The sequence below is a fragment of the Solea solea genome, chromosome 17 (assembly GCF_958295425.1).
Source record: "Solea solea chromosome 17, fSolSol10.1, whole genome shotgun sequence".
Lineage (NCBI taxonomy): Eukaryota > Metazoa > Chordata > Actinopteri > Pleuronectiformes > Soleidae > Solea > Solea solea.
The window spans coordinates 17,947,205-17,964,319 of NC_081150.1; the positions used below are offsets into that span (position 1 = coordinate 17,947,205).

General features: G+C 38.1%; 1 protein-coding gene across 9 annotated transcripts in view; it reads left to right on the forward strand.

Annotated features, from left to right (window-relative positions):
* LOC131443429 (DNA (cytosine-5)-methyltransferase 3A-like) overlaps positions 1–16,904 on the forward strand; it is a 59,541-nt gene extending 42,637 nt beyond the window's left edge. For 7 of the 9 annotated variants that reach the window (XM_058613054.1, XM_058613058.1, XM_058613057.1 and 4 more), the window contains 10 exons: positions 840–952; positions 1,954–2,137; positions 3,126–3,210; positions 4,532–4,677; positions 4,785–4,875; positions 5,382–5,530; positions 6,370–6,455; positions 7,264–7,333; positions 7,662–7,780; positions 8,938–16,904. In XM_058613054.1, coding sequence (XP_058469037.1) covers positions 840–952; positions 1,954–2,137; positions 3,126–3,210; positions 4,532–4,677; positions 4,785–4,875; positions 5,382–5,530; positions 6,370–6,455; positions 7,264–7,333; positions 7,662–7,780; positions 8,938–9,079 — 1,185 coding nt within the window. In that variant the 3' untranslated portion in view covers positions 9,080–16,904. The remainder of the gene's footprint in view (positions 1–839; positions 953–1,953; positions 2,138–3,125; positions 3,211–4,531; positions 4,678–4,784; positions 4,876–5,381; positions 5,531–6,369; positions 6,456–7,263; positions 7,334–7,661; positions 7,781–8,937) is intronic. The other 2 variants (XM_058613059.1, XM_058613060.1) reach the window with 2 other exon arrangements.
* The last annotated feature ends 211 nt before the right edge of the window (positions 16,905–17,115 follow it).

Sequence of the window (17,115 nt, forward strand, 5' to 3'; positions counted from 1 at the left end):
ACTATGTTAATGTGTCCGCTTTGTTTTTTTGTTTTTTTATGTTTTATTCACACAGTTGTTGAGTTGAATTATTTATCAGGAATCATCAATAATTCACAAACACTAGAACTTATTTTAGTTTTAATATTTTACAATTGCAGGTTGACTTCAATACTTGCTGTAACTGACGTGATGGAGCTTTTTTCACACAATCAAAATGTTCACTATTCTATATACTAATGCAAGGTTGAGAACACCATGTATAGACTGCTATTTAGAAAAGAATGAAGATATAAAGTAAAACAATGAAAAATACAACAATAAACAAAGACCTTTGGGATCTTCTAAGTGGTTAGTTTCAAATTTTTTATTTTAAAAATGATGAATTCCAAGAATGTGATGGTATTTCACGAAACATCTAAATGATGGAAAAATAAATTAAGATAAGATGAGATTAGTCCTTTATTAGGACATTGACATTGTCACAGCAGCAAAGACAGTAAAGATAAAGGTAATAAATAATAAACACGCTTTTCCATGTGTGAAAAGTACAGTATAGAAAGATATTAAAAATTTGATAAATTTGATAAAATAAAAATTAAACAAGGATAGAATATGAGATGTTGAATATTGGATGAGTAACTTTTAACGTCTAATATCCGACAACTTACAATAACATAAAAAAAAACATTTATGATGCAAAATAAAAGAATGAATGGCGGGTCACATAAAATCAGCTGGGGGGCAGCGAGTTTGAGACTTTCTGACTTAAACAGACTCTTTACATGAGTAGATGTTAGCCTGACTAAGTTAGTCATTTCTCTCCTCATCTTCTCTTTTATTAAAATCCCGTCCGTCAGAACTCATTCCTGGAGTGTGCCTACCAGTACGACGACGACGGCTACCAGTCCTACTGCACCATCTGCTGTGGAGGCAGGGAAGTGCTCATGTGTGGCAACAACAACTGCTGTAGGTCAGTCAGTACAACACAACACACCGGCGGCGAGCGACAGTGTTTTTATAATTCTTCTTCATGTTCTTGTGGCTGTGGCTCAAGGTTTTGGGTTTCACATGGACACGTACCCACCACAAGTGTCAGAGACGTGACGTGTGGAACATGTTTATCCCGATAAATCTGGGCTCTAGACTTCATCACAGCTGAGATCAGGAGGGATAAAAATAAACTGCATTAGAGTCACAGTCCTCACAGTTACAGGACTGAGCTGTTCACTGAGTTTATGATTTATATCCATGTACCTTCAAACATGGTTTATAGTATATGATTGTAACACAAATACAGCTGCTGGAATACTGTGTTTGCATCTCTTCAGAGGAGTGGTGTTAATCCTTGAATTTACAATCCCAGTGGAAAAAAACATGAAATCTGGGGCTAAAATGACTGAATTGGCTTTAGTTTTCTGATTGTTGTTGTGTATGAAGCTGTTAAGTTATTTTATTATAAATTATTGCATTAAAAAAAGCTGTTTAAAGTCACAGTAGACATATATTACTGTGATTTACATCTAATATTCTGTAAAAATACATTATGTAACCCTAACTCCACCGTTGTTTTGCCTAATATTCATGTGATTTGTCAGGCGTTTTTTTATAAAGTGTAATTTTTTTTTGCAGAAATGCCATCTTAAAAAGCACTGATATTGTACAGTTATATCAGTTATATGTCCACATTTCAAGAATCCCAAAAAAAAAATCTTCCAGCAACGACAACAGTTATTTTATCATAAATTATCGTGATTTAGACCTGTTTAACATCACAGCAGACATGAATTACTATGATTTACATATCATTTTCTGTAAAAAAATACATTATTTAACCGTAACTGACTGTTGTTTTGCCTAATACTAATGTGATTTATGAGTATTTTCTTAAATCTAGTGTCGATTTGACAGAAATGGCAGGAAAAACAGTTTGACATGTTAAAAACATGACACACGTGTGTGTGTGTGTTGCAGGTGTTTCTGTGTGGAGTGCGTGGACCTGTTGGTCGGCGCCGGCTCAGCGGCCACGGCGATCAAAGAGGACCCGTGGAACTGCTACATGTGCGGACCGCGCAACACCTACGGGTTACTGCGGCGACGCGACGACTGGCCCTGCAGACTGCAGCACTTCTTCGCCAACAACCACGAACAGGAATTTGTGAGTCTTTGTCCCCAAGGAATTTGTCCTCTCTTCTCTCCATTTATTATAAATATAAAAATCGATTCTTTTTACAACTTCACTTCTTCTGTAGTAGCCGCTGTTCCCAGTAGTAGCCGCTGTTGAAGCTAAACTGCGTCCTCCAGTGGCTCAAACGGTAATTACTTGAGTCTGCGTGACGAATTCAAGGCTTTGTTTTGAACTGGTACTGGTTTTGAAGGTTTTTTTTTTTGAAATTTGAACTTTCCCATAAAGTTTGAGCAGATATTTGAATCTCAGATGGTAAGTGACAGTGTGTTTGAGTCCATCGACAGCTCTACTCACGCTGCTGTGTCATTAAATAAGTTTTACCCATTAGATCATAGCAAATAACACATACTGTCAAACCGCCACTGATGACATAATCTGAGGAGGCGTGTCTAATCCAATCAGGAATGTGGAAATATTTGTCCTCAAACCACCTTTGAGTGTTTTTTTAAAGATCAGATCTGACGACACAGACTTTTCCTGAGGTCTCTCAGGACGGATGTTAATATCCAGTCCAATTTATTTATAAAGCACATTTAATAAACAACAGTAGTTGACCAAAGTGCTTTACAGAAGTATTATATAAAATAAAACTAACACAATAAAAAACGTCTCGCCCAGAATACGCAGAACAACAGACTCTATGGCTGCAGCAAGTATACATAATATGGTACTGTGTAATACCGGGATTGAACGTGGGTCATTAATCCCTAATTCGCTTCAGTCTAAACATAAACGTGAGGCAAAATCAAACACAGTAAAGTGAGAAGCGGCGTCAGATCTTGTCAGAAATAAACGACCCGCGAAGGCCGAAGCTTTTTCAGCACAAAACGTTTGCCAAAAAAAGAAAAGTTGAGTCCTCTCCACACGCTGTTAAGTTTAATATCCATCTTATCACACTCTCGTCAATGCCTTCTTCTTCTTCTCCTTCTTTTCCTTCATCATAACTCTCTGTTTTCAGGAGCCGTCAAAGTTGTACCCTCCTGTTGCAGCAGAGAAGAGGCAACCAATCAGAGTCCTCTCCCTGTTTGACGGCATCGCCACAGGTATTTACAAACTATTATTACCTTTATTTAGTCATTGATTCATTTATTATTTTTACATTTTCTGCTCTTTCATACTGCAGCGGTGTTTGTTTTCATTTATATTCCTATTCCGCTACTCTTATTTTCTTATTTTGTGCATTTAATTTTTATTTAGTTTAGTTTAGTTTAGTTTTTTATTGTTTTTATTATTATTATTATTATTTTTCCTGGAAATAAATTGCATTTTTCATGCTTTCCCATGCCCCAAAACTCACAGATTGTTGAAAATTTACATCTGAAAGTGGGTCAGTGAATGTGCATACAAACAATTGGCTGTGGGATGTGGGAGGGGCAAATAAGTGCGCCGCCCACTGTCCAAATTCACCCCAAACAGCACGTTTATCATACATGCATGAAAATCAGTACACGTGTGTAGAAGGTCGTTACATTATGACCATGATCCAAACCCAACAGGAAAGCCACCATCTTGGATTGAACGTTTTCACTTTTCTGCGTTTTTGGCGATTTTGCACAGATGGTATTTGAACAAACTTGCCCTGGTGTAAGCTGTACCTTCATTTTTGACTTTCTTGAGATAATAACACTTATGATTTATTTTCCTCTCAGCTTTACTGTGAGGTTTTTTAATGACGCATCCCTTGGGTGATGAATTTCAGCTAATTTTGGTTTATAATTAAACATCAGCCTGTTAACCACAGTCATTGTGAACGTGTCAACATGCAGACGTTAGCATTTCACTTTAAGAAAAACCTTAAAATCAGCTCCACAGAGCCTTTACCCTAGTTTATATTTTTTTATCAGTCCCTTAACTGGTTTCTCAATAAAATACAAAAAAAATGTCTCACGGCTCAGCCACGATGTGGTCAAGAACACAAACTGTAAAAATAAAAAAGGAGAGAAGCTGATTTAAAGTATCTTTATTTCTGGGGTAAATGCTTGATTTGTGACTAAAACACTTGCAGATTTATTTTCTGTGGATCATTTCCTCAATTTAAATAAGAAGTAATTACTTTTAGGCTATAATTAATTATATTATGACATGCCAGCACTTATTTGCACCCAGGGAGCAATGGGGGCACCACAGCCCTTGATCCATCCCAGGATTTGAGCTAGCATCCCCCTGATAACAAGCCCAATTCTTCTCCTCTTGGCCACAGGCTTTCCTTTAAACGTAGTTGTTGTAATTTTGCGGATCCAATCCAATACAATCCACTTTTTTAGTTGCCCAAAGTGCTGTACGGTAACATTCAAATAAAATTAAACACAGGTAAAGATAATTAAATAAATGAATATTTCTGTGTGTGTGTGTGTGCTCTCTCAGGTCTGCTGGTGCTGAAGGATCTGGGCATCCAGGTGGACAAGTACGTGGCGTCAGAGGTCTGTGAGGACTCCATCACCGTGGGCATGGTGCGACACCACGGACGCATCATGTACGTGGGAGACGTTCGCAACGTCACCCACAAACACGTACGTCAAAACTTCGAAGAACACACAGGAGGACGTATTTACACTAAGTGTAAAATGTTTAGAATATTAGAGATTTGTAATTGTGGATGTCACTCCTCCGTGTCCAGATTGAAGAGTGGGGACCGTTTGACCTGGTGATCGGAGGAAGCCCCTGCAACGACCTCTCCATAGTCAACCCTGCACGCAAAGGCCTTTACGGTAAGCAGTGATCAACATTTTTGTCTTATTTTGCTTTTTAAAGCATTTTCTGTTCCATACTAAAGGAAGAAATTAATAATATTTCCCCAAAAAATCCCCTAATCTACTCTCTTAGCCATCTTGATAAATTCTATATGCAGAATATTAAAGATAGCAGCAATGAAAAAACTGGCTGAAACTAATGTTGTGAAGGATAATAAATAATAAAGTGGAAGGAAACACTTAACGAAATCTAGACCATGGAAAGAACACCTAGAATAAGGAATTTATAAGGAACTTGAATTATTTAATTCAGATCACAAAGAACTGAAAATTAGGTTTTTGTGTTAGAAATGAACAGCAAAAAAACTCAAATTTCTTCTTATTATAATTACAAACTTCTTGGTTTTGCTGCTGTTATGATTAAACCCATGTAACCCATTTGTTGTGGGTTTATTTTTGCAGGAAACACAATAAAGGTGTAAACAAATGTATTCTAAAATGTCTCCCTTTTGTCATTTTCCCAGAGGGAACGGGGCGGTTGTTTTTCGAGTTTTACCGCCTGCTGCACGAGGCGCGGCCAAAGCCCGGCGACGAGCGGCCATTTTTCTGGCTGTTTGAGAACGTGGTCGCCATGGGAGTCAGCGACAAGCGCGACATCTCACGCTTCTTAGAGGCACGGTGAAAACTCTTCACCACTTCATACACACACACACACACACAGAGACATGACAGAACACAGAGATGATCGTAAGCTGAATGGCAGGTTTTGCTGCCACCTTGTGGCCACAGAATAATTAGTTTCTGTAAAAGGAAATGGAAAACACTTTATTAACGATAAAACAAGACATATAGGAGTATAAGTCCTACATGTAAACTAATAATTACGTATGAGCAGCAAACATATCTGAGCAAATTTAAAGTTTAAGCACTCTTAATACAGGGTGATGTGAACTTTTAATCATTTAATTTCTACAATAATATGTACTATTGAGAAGCTGAACCTAAGACATTGCATCATGTTTTATGAACTCATATTTTTTTTTCATATATAAGTGATTTATTTGGCAAAGTAGCTACCATCTAAACTTTGTTCTGGAGGAAAAAGTAAAAATAATTCTTACCGAAAACCTTGTGAAGACGAAATATAGTAGTAGTATATGAAGTATAATATATTTATAAGTGGCATAAAGGTCAAATACTGTAAACTTCCACCACTGTTCCATCATATTTTTATCAGAGCAGCTTTTTTTAAAAAATATATATAATTACAGTTATATTTTTATATTCTTGCTGTTGTTTTTGTATCTATTTTAACTATAAACTATCTATAGCTGTTTATATAAGCTATTTAATCATCGTTAATGTCTTAAATCTAGTGTGTTTCTCATTAAAAGTGCTTTTAATAACAGTTTTCACGCAGACACAGACTTTTAGACACATTTAAATGTCTCATTCTAAGAAAAGGAAACATTAATCACATTTAATGTAACTGCGTGTGCACGTCGTCCACAGTGTAACCCGGTGATGATCGACGCCAAGGAAGTGTCTGCTGCGCACCGCGCTCGCTACTTCTGGGGGAACCTGCCAGGCATGTCCAGGTGATTCAACACAAGCACGCACACTATGGGTTTTCATGTAATAACTGTTTAAAACACTCATTATCCAATCAAAATGCAATACATTCAATTTAATTAAAATTTAATTAAAAAATTAAAGTTGTGGAGCAAACTATACCCAAAACTAACACTTTTATTTTGAAATTCTTTGAAATGTCAGCACAAATTACAGTTTTTCCCAAAAGTTGGACTTTTTGTTTATGTATTTTTGTTTGTTGATTTTTCACTTTTATACCCAAAGAGAAGGTTTGTATACACATATCTCCCGTATGTACATATTCATGCACACATTTAAAGCATTTCTGGTCACTACTGAAGCAAGACATTGATAATATGGTAATATTTTCAAAACAAATCCCCCAATCTGCTCACTTATACATCCGATAAAATCTATACAGAATATTAAAGATAACAGCAATTAAAAAGTGGCTGAAACTAATGGTGTGACAGAAGGAAACAACTAAAGAAATCTAGACCATGCAAATTCTTTAATTCAGATTGCAAAGAATGTCTAGATTGGCAACTTGTATAACATAAAAAACTGAAAATTAAGTTTTGGGTTGGAAATAAACAACAATATTTCTTATTATTGTCGTTACAAATGTCTTAGTTTTGTTGCTGTTATCATTAAACTCATGTATTAAAGTAATAAATACATTATTATTAGTAATATCCTACACTTTCTGTTTATTATGACTCTGAAAAACAAGAATATAAACAATATTTTAAAAAATGAAATAAGATTTACACCATTTAACCACATCCTCCACTTCTTTTCTTTACGCCGCAGACCTTTGACACCGATGGTGAATGACAGGCTGGATTTACAGGAGTGTCTCGAGCATGGACGCACTGCCAAGGTACACACCCTGTGTGTGTGTGTGTGTGAGAGTGTGTGTATATGTGGTGTGTGAGATTATCATAAACATGTCATTTAAATATTTAACCTTGTGGTAAAAGCAGTCACATGGGTTTTTTTTTTTTTATCAAACACAAACAAGTGAGAGCATTTTTTTATTTTTTTCCGTTCTAACCCTAACTGTAATTCAATTTTTTTTGTTTTGTTTTGTTCTAAATCTTCACATTATCACATATCAAAGACAGCTGTAGGATTAAAAAGGATGTGTGTGTGTGTGTGTGTGTGTCTGTTTGTCTCTGTGTATGTTTGCTTCTGGATGTTAATTCCAGTTTGAGAAGTTGCGTACGATAACGACACGATCCAACTCTGTGAAGCAGGGGAAAGACGAGCATTTCCCCGTCTACATGGACAACAAGGAGGACATCCTCTGGTGCACCGAGATGGAAAGGTGAGTGTGTGTGTGTGTGTGTGTAAACTTGTGTGTGTGCGCTGAGTTTGAGCATCCTGTGTTTGTGATTTTGTTGTGATGGTTGTGTTTAAACTAGGGCTGCCCAAACGTTTTCCATTTGGCCCAAATTCAAACTTGACAGATGAATCTAACCCCTTGTGTTCTATTGTATTCACATCAAAGCATTAAAGTACAGGGATCACCAGGTTCCTTATTTTAATATATATTTTTTTTAACTTTAACATAGTTGAATAACAACTTACCATAGTTGTTTCTGTCAAAAACAAATGTAATTTTTCTGTATTTCCATTACATGAAATATCAGCATTTAAAATGGAAGAAACATCTACTAAATGACCAATTAGATTAAATTAGAGTAGACTTTATTGATACCACATGGGAAATTCATATTCTAACAGCAGCAGCAAAGGGTTCAGAAACAAGTGACGAATACAAGAAGTACTAGAAAAGGACATGGAATAAGTAACAACTAAAATAATGATCTATCTACCGACCGACCTACCCAACTTCCTACCTACCTACCATAAAAAGGAGAAAAGCATAAGCATTAATATCACATTTTAGAAATGTAAGTCTGGTGGACCAAACAAAAGTCTTAGGCGGGCCATTTTTTGGCCCCAGTTTGGGCCGCCCTTTTGTAGAGAGACATAGCATTTGAACATTATCTATATATTTATATTTTATTTTTGAAAGCTTTTGTGTTTCTGTTCTGTGTTTTGGTTTAATCTCCATAGACAGATTCTGCTTGTGAATGAGCAGAATCTGTCGCAGAGGGGACGAGTTTGGGGCCGTAAAGTTTCTGTTTTACCTATTTTCATTATCTATTATATCGTATATAATGGGATTGGTAACATGAACACATAACATGAGAAGCCCCAAAATATTCTCCCTCGCTCATAGAGGCAGATGATAAAACCATTAGGTTTTTAGATTGTGCATGTTCTAACTTAATTTGTTGCTGTGTAATTTAAAAAAAAAAAAAAAAAAAAAGATTTAATGACCTTTTTTTACGTGTGTGTGAACTTTCTGTAGTGTAATGTAAAAAAGGTTCAAATTAACACATAAAAACATTTCAGTTTCTAATCTAATCCAGACTAAACTAATCAAATGTCTTGTGTGTGTGTGTGTGTCTCCAGGGTGTTTGGGTTCCCCGTCCACTACACGGACGTGTCCAACATGAGTCGTCTGGCCAGGCAGAGGCTGCTGGGACGTTCGTGGAGTGTCCCCGTCATCAGGCACCTCTTCGCCCCGCTCAAGGAGTTCTTCGCCTGCTACTAGTCACACACACACACACACACACACACACACACAACTTTTTATCTGTCTCTCTCTCCCTCTCTCTATCACACACACACACACAGTATACAGCTCGTACATAAAGGTTGGCTGATGCAGGATGATGCGGATTAACACACACACACACACACACACACACACATACACCTGTAAACCATTGGCTGACCTGAATCCCCCGGTGCTACTTTGACTGATTTACACCCTTTTAACTGTAAATAAAGACAGACGACGTGTCTCCACTTCCTGCCCACTGTAAGGACACGTGGGCGGCGCTGCCATCTTGTGCTGGTTGTGATGTCATTTCCTGCCCTGAATCTACATCAAGCAGAGTCATTAGAGCCACTAGAGCATCAGTGTGATCACAACGACCCCTGCTTTAACCCTTATTTTTCCATAACTATGTTAAAACGTATAAACAGAGCCTATAATGTGCAATATAGAGTGTATTATATCTTTTTTTCTGATAAAACGACATAAACCAACTATATAAACACACCTGAGCAAAAAGTACTCGACATTCTTCACGGTTTAAAGTTTGGGGTCTAATTTAGTGACTTTTGCACAATTATTGCCGCTCCCCTTTTTTTCTTGAAAAATGCGATACAAAATGATTCATAAGTTTGACTCAACAACACATAAGAAGACGAAAAATGCAGTTTTGTATTATTCCCACAGCAGTTTACTAAGGGTGCACCTACTGCATCCAGCCACCAGGAGGCACTCAAGATATTTTTAGCCAAGAATTAGCATAATGGTGAACCTGTCCGTTTCCCTCACCAAGCGTGGATTGTGGATTGGTTTGTTTGACGGTACGAAATTGGTTACACAAAAAGTACCAACTTGTTAAATCATTAGGTCTGAAGTTTTTTTAGGGGGTTAAACTAAAAAGTTTTTCACAACTTAAACTACGTTTTTGTTGTTAAGAGTATAAAGTACCAAAAAATGAGGCTCTGGTACTGAATTCTGAATGCTCTGGCTAGTTTACAAGATGGCAGCCCTTTCCTAAAGTATATATAAAGCTTACGACAAAAACCAAACAATTCTTATTTTTAAACAATTATACACTTACTTCTGGCTTGTATACTCACTTTATGCTAATAAGTGCTTTTTAAATGTTACAAACTGGACGTTTAAAGAAGCTGACATGTCGTCCGTCTGCATTTACAGTCACTGATAAACACACACTCGCACACTCACTGGTGCAGGGCTCCTGTACTGTCACTCATCACACACATACTTCCTGTCCGACCTTGAAACTGATGTCTTCTGGCTTTACAGAGTTCAAACCTCCAGGGGGGCGCAAAGCTCACCGAGATGCCCCGACCTTTTGAGAAAGAGAAATCTCTCTCTCTGTCTGATTCCCTCTGAACCGTTAACACTTAACTGTATCCATGCGTAGTGCGTGACAGTGCTTCTTTTTTTTGGATACAGTGGATTAATAATGAAACACACACACACACACAATCATACACATACACACACAGAAACGCCAGTTAAAGCTTGTGGTGCTGGTCAGGCAGTGATACGAGTCCAAACGGTGCCACTTTAATACGACACTTTTACAGTTTTCTGGTGCTCTTTGAGACTCAAAAAGGTCTCTGGTGGTTTTTGCGGTCGCTGCAGTGTTTTTTGTTTTCCTAACCGAGTCAAAAGCAGACGGAGACGACACCAGCCCTGACAGACAGACAGACAGATAGACAGGAGTGTTATAAAAGTCCTTTATTTTTAAAACAATTTCTTCTACTTTTGAGTGTTCACTGAAAAGCTGCTCTGGAAGAAAACATCTCAACAAATCTCAGCAAATTCGGGGTTAGTTTAACATGGAAAGGTGGAGTAATGTCATTTTACCATAGGGCGTCTGTAGTGAAACTACCACAAGTGGCACAGGAAGCTGCTTCCACGCGTCAACATGGTGCCGACAGAAGCTAAAGAGCCTAAAACGCGAAACTGGACCAGGGATGAAATGCTGGTGCATAACCTCACCATTATGGAAATTTAGATTTATCGAATAGTTGTAGGCAAATGTGCAAAAGTTAAGGACACTGAAAAACCCCTTTGACCTCCTTTTGATTGGGAATGGTGTTTGTTATTTGCCCGAAAACTCCCAAGGTTTGCCACAGGCTTGTCCAACCACCTAGTGCGAAACTGAACGCTTCTTCTTCTGTGTGAAAGTCCGCAGAAAACTACTCGTAAACAGGATGTGACGGAATATTTACGCTCATATTTACTGCTAGGATTGGTTTTACATGGGGTCTACAGGACATCTGTCATTTTAACGGCCAATTCGCACAGGATAAGAAATCTCAGTAAAACTAAACCAACGTATGCACTGCTGCCACCTCCTGTCGTCATGTGTGTGTAAAATCACTTAGAAGCTGTGGTAATAATGACTTCATTACTCCACATCTACACGTAAAACTAATCGCATCCTAATAGGGCAGTCACACAACATTAAATGCTAAAATGAAAAAGTAAATTTGGGGTTTTAGGTTAAATTCCCTCTTATTGGTGCTCATCTGCCATATCATTGAGACATGAATTACCCTCTGTTGTTGCTAATACACCAGGGATTTGAAATGATATGGTATGTGGGACGTTATTATTGTCATCATCATCATCATCATCATCATCATGTCTAATAAAAATCAGAAAAAGTGTGTAGAACATGGCAAAACACTCATGTCAGGGTAAAAACATCCTTTGTGTTGAGGTCGATGTGTTAGAAAATGGTGAAAATAAAGAGTAAAGTCAGCTTTTTACTTCGCACTCAGACACATATATATTTATATATATACATATATATATATATATACTGTATATATGTACAAATGTAACTGCACGTAACTACTTAGTACGTGGTCAGGATCTACAGCCACTGACAGGTTTACATACTCCTGTGCTCGACACTGTTTTATTTTTTTATGTTTTAATTTTTAGGTCATTTTTGCAATATTTTAGGCAGTGATTGTATATTATGATTTACTGGTAGCATTTTAACAGTTGTGTTTCACATACTATGCTGACAGCGATTTCATTCACTACTGTAGCTCAGTTTGCTGTGACGTGAATGGTTATGGTGCAAAGTTGGAATAATACTGTATGTACAGTATATATATACACATATACGGCGACAGCTTCCGTTCGACTCCGTTCGTAACCATGTCTTCGGTTTCACATACTTAGTTTTTATCTAGTTTACCCTCGTGTGGTAAAAATGAGGTGGTGCTAATTATGTCATAATGCTGTACCAGACCTGGGAACACACACACACACACGTTGGCAGTGACAAAGGACACTAGTGTGACAGTTATGTGTACTGTGAAATGTCAATATAAGGTGGTTTCTCTCTGTTGAACCTCAGTTTGTTTTTGACCCGTCATGAGTGCGACTTTAATTTAATTTAACTGTCTCTGTTAGCAATACAAGCTAATCTAAGATTGTGGTTTCCTTGCTGAAGCCGACCTGGAAGTAGCAGTATGCTGTATAGCCATCAGAGGGCGACTCGGCCCCCTTGTAAAATGTAAAATGAGTCTTCTTTGTTACTTGATGTACGACGTTTCCATGATAAGTGAATGCTGTCAATGGCTAGTTTGGAAAATAGACAGTAGGAGTGGACGCCAGTGTGATTGACAGCTGGTATTGTCAAATAGGAACATGGTTGCCGTGACAACTCTAAACTTTTTCTTTGGAAAACGCCGTCGCCACAACTAGTTCCTACTAATTATGACTTACTCATATATCTTTTTATTTTTTAAATGGGCTTCCATACAAAGCAAAAAGTCCGTCAACAACAACTGAATCTGAACATCTACATATTTCCTCATGAATCTTCTGGAGGTAGCAACGCGATCGTTGAAAACATCTAATAACAGCGAATCTCTTAGATTTTTAATTAAATATCGTACTGAACACTCAAATATGCTTTTTGTCCATTTTTGACAGTGGACTCCTGTCAAAAATATTTCAATATTCATCTTCATTTTGTGAGATTTTTTTCTTCCAGTGCAGCAGCTATTAAATTAAATTCAGCTCTAACACTCTGATTTAATCTAATTTTGGCTATTTTAAAAAAATCTTTTAGCAGGACAGAGAGAAACAGGGAAGTCAGTATGGGATAAAACCTGAACTGTTCCGGGAGTTAGACGCCATCTTTTGTGCCTCAGCCTCAGCGTTTTGTGTCTGGTCTCGGTCAACCTGGTTTTGGTCGACCTGGTGTCAGTCCCCCAGCTCCTGCTTTGCTGGGTTTGGATCCAAAAACTGCAGCGACATCCAGTCAAACCCGAGGCAGAACCTTTTCCTCTGCAGACACTATGCTGGTTTTTTACTTCCTTACAACTGAAGCAGATAGTCCTGTATAAATAACACATACTTCCTTTCCTTTCCTTTCCTTTACGCAACACACACACACACACACACACACACACACGCACACGCACACGCACACATACAACCGTTCAAACTCTTCTGCTCTTCGATCGATTCCCAATGCATGCTGGGATCATCTCAGCTCCTGTATGATCTTGAATACGGCAGAGGAGTCGAGGGTTGGCGGACGTGTTTGACAGCACACGAGTGACCGTGCCTGTGTTTCCCCGCCTGCTGCCTGTGTGTTTTATTTAAACAGGGCTGTCATCTCTTTCAGTCTGGTGCTTTTTTCGGTGGTCAGTCGGCCATCTTCTCTCTCCAGGAAGCCTTCCGATCCTCTGACCTTCCTCAGATACCAGCTTACAACTGGACGCACACATTCACACACGTCCTTGTACAACGTTCTTGGTGAGGACACGCGTCATTTTATCTTTAACCCCCGTGGTTCTCAAAGTGTGGTACGTTCTACTGTGTATACCGGGGAGTGTGATCGGAGTGCGTAGAAAATGCAACAAATAACAACAGTCTTCACTCCACAGAACAATAATTATAATAACATATACGTGTTCAGGGTCGGTCTCTTGTGTCACGTATGAAGTTTGGAGACAATCGGTCAATATATGGCAAAGCTATAGGGGCACTTCCTGTTTCGTTGCGAATGGTCGAGATTTGGCAAAATTCCAATGGTTGCCGTGGCCCCGCCCATTTTGAATCTGCGATAACTTTTCATCTTTGATGTGTCCAGTACAAAGTGTCCAAGCTCCGTAGACTAGCTTGTTTATTTTACAAAAGTCGCTAAGGTGGACGCCAATATTCAAAATGGCCGACTTCCTGTTGAGTTGAGGCCATGGCCCCAATGGACCTTTTTGTTCGTCTTGGGCTGCGACACGAGACGTCGGTGCAACTGCTCGCTCCATCCATCCATGTTTTATCTTAAGCCCTTCAGCCAAAATGTCCGCGCTTCCGCCGGTTTATACGTGTTTTTCTTTGTTTGTTTTGTTTAAGTCCTCACGAAGATGTATGTACAAGTACACACACACACATAGTCATAGACATCTACACGCAGGCACAGTGACACAAGACAAACGGCAAAACCAGCAGGTTCAGAGAGTTTTTTTTCCAACAAGTTTACTCTCCGTTTATATAACCAACCTTCAGGTGCTTTTTAAAACTGCTCTTTTTTACAGTGCTCTTGCAGGTCTCTCTCTCTCTCTCATACACACACACACACACACACACACACACACACACACTTTGCTGCAAACATGGTGCCGACGTTCACGCTTCTCTACACTCCTTTCCTCACCACCGAAGACATCACTAATGACAAAAAACACACACACACTTACTAAGCATACACACTGTGTATTTGCCGCCATCAGGCTTCCCCCTCCCCCCACGGCGCCCCCTGGGTGTCACACCACCACCCCGCGGCGTTCGGTGCTCCCATAACCCGCCTTCCGTTACCCGACCAAAATCCCCCTTACCCCACACTACCACCCCCCCCCCAGGTGCTGCATGTCAGTCAGTCCGTGTAATCTCTGATTCATGTTAGATTAGGGAGTAATGATAATAAAAATAATGGTAATAATATTACAATAATAATCTGTTATCGTGTGTGTGTACTGTTCCAGGTTGGTGCTCAGTTCAGTTCAGTCTCAGCCTATAGACGCCGGGTGTGAGAGAGAGGCTCGAGAAAGCATATATTACAGTTAGTATAGTGACTTGTTCTGTTGTATCCGAGGACGCCGGGAGAAAAAGGGCAGGAGCCACGAGCTGCAGGCACCACGAGCTGCAGGAGCCACGAGCTGCAGGGCCTGCACTCTCAAACACAGACGTGAAACTTTCAGTATCAAGAAATATTAAGAAATCCTGCTTTTTAGGTCGACAAGTTTCCTCTGGTTCCCAGAACTTTTGAAAATCTTCAGTAGTATTTGGAAATAAAAGAAAAGAGAAGTGTTTCACCTTAGATTTAAAATAGAATTGACATCAAATCTCTCATTATTTAGGGTAGTGAAAAACAAGCAATTCACAAATTCTAACAGAAAAATAAATTAAAATAATTGTTTTAATTTCTGACGAATGACAAATAATTTCACTTTTACTCTTCAATTTTACTCTTAAGATGTTTCTACTGGTTCCCAAATACAAGATTACCAGTCATTTTAAATAATATAAACATAGATGTGAAATGCTAGACAGATTATCAATTGTTCTACAGATTATTTATCAGTGAATGTTCTAAAATATGTCAGCAATTCAGATTCAGAAATAAATTAGCTATTATTTACATTTCACAAGCTTTAGAGAGTCGCAAATGGAACTTTTTCACAATCAATCATTTTTCAAACTTTCTTTTATGTTAATTGATTAAATGAATAATCATTTTCCATCACAGATAATGCAAATTAAATAATCTGAAAGGGGAAAATCATTGGCTTTCTTATGCTGTATTTTGCACATTTTACAATAAACGGTATTATAGGGATGAAAAAGTCTAATACTCTCATCTAACAATCATAATAATAATAATATAATAATCATCATCTGTCATTAACACTTATTAGTTTTGTGTGGCAAAAGAGCACATTTTTCCTCTTATTCATTCACACTCTCCAGCTTTTATTGTGACATTTTTGAAATTGGGATACTTGAATGAGTGAAGCTGCAAGTAAATTTGAAAATAAAGCATGAGATAATGCAATATTTTCCCTTTTTCCGAAGATTATCTTGCATTTAAAAGCATAGATCTTTTTAAAACTAAATAATCTTGGATGTAGGAAGTAAACAAACCAAACAAAAAAGTTGGGGAACCAGTGGCTTCTTTTCATTTCATTTAAAAAGGTTTTGACTAACAACATCAGTGGTGCTGTTATTATTAATTATTCCGCTGTGTGTCTGTTTGAGAGTGCAGTCAGAAAACAAAGAGTGACAGAGGGACGGAGAAGATAATCTTAAAGCGACACGGTGATGACGTTTCTGTTCGCCTATCGACAGCTTTTAGGCTGAGTGACGCGCTGTTTTTAAAAACACTGATACACAGCCACACAAACACGCACACAAAACACACTGTTTTACTGACACACACAGACACACACACAGTCGCACAACACACACACGTACAAAGACAATGCTGTGGCGCATGCAGACACTCATCTCATGGACTAAATGAAAGATGAGAAATAAAAAAGAGGACCTGGTGGTTGTTTCAAAAGGTGCTAAAATTTTATCTGAAAATAAGAAAAATATATTGTTAGGAATATAAATCAAGTTTGTCTTTACTATGTATTTAAGTTTGTCGTAGTAATGAAAAGGCACTATTATTATTATTTTACTCTTGTATGAATATGAACTAATTAAAAAAAAAAAAGCATTTTAACTTTGTACTTGAACAATGTAAGAAATGAACCGTGAAATAAAAAAAAAGGACTGTTTCTTGTGATTTAGCCTGAAAGTCTCTGTTATTATTGGTATGTTCTCCTGTTGTTTTCTGTCTCGCAGCTCATTTAAAGCTCCAGTGTGTAACTGTAGAAGTCAGATTTTCCGAGTTCCTAGTCAGAGGTTTCAAATGGGACGCACCCTCAGGTCGGATTTCCAACTCGGAAAAGTCGGAACAACCTCACAAACCCCGACATAGGATTGTGTAGGAAAAT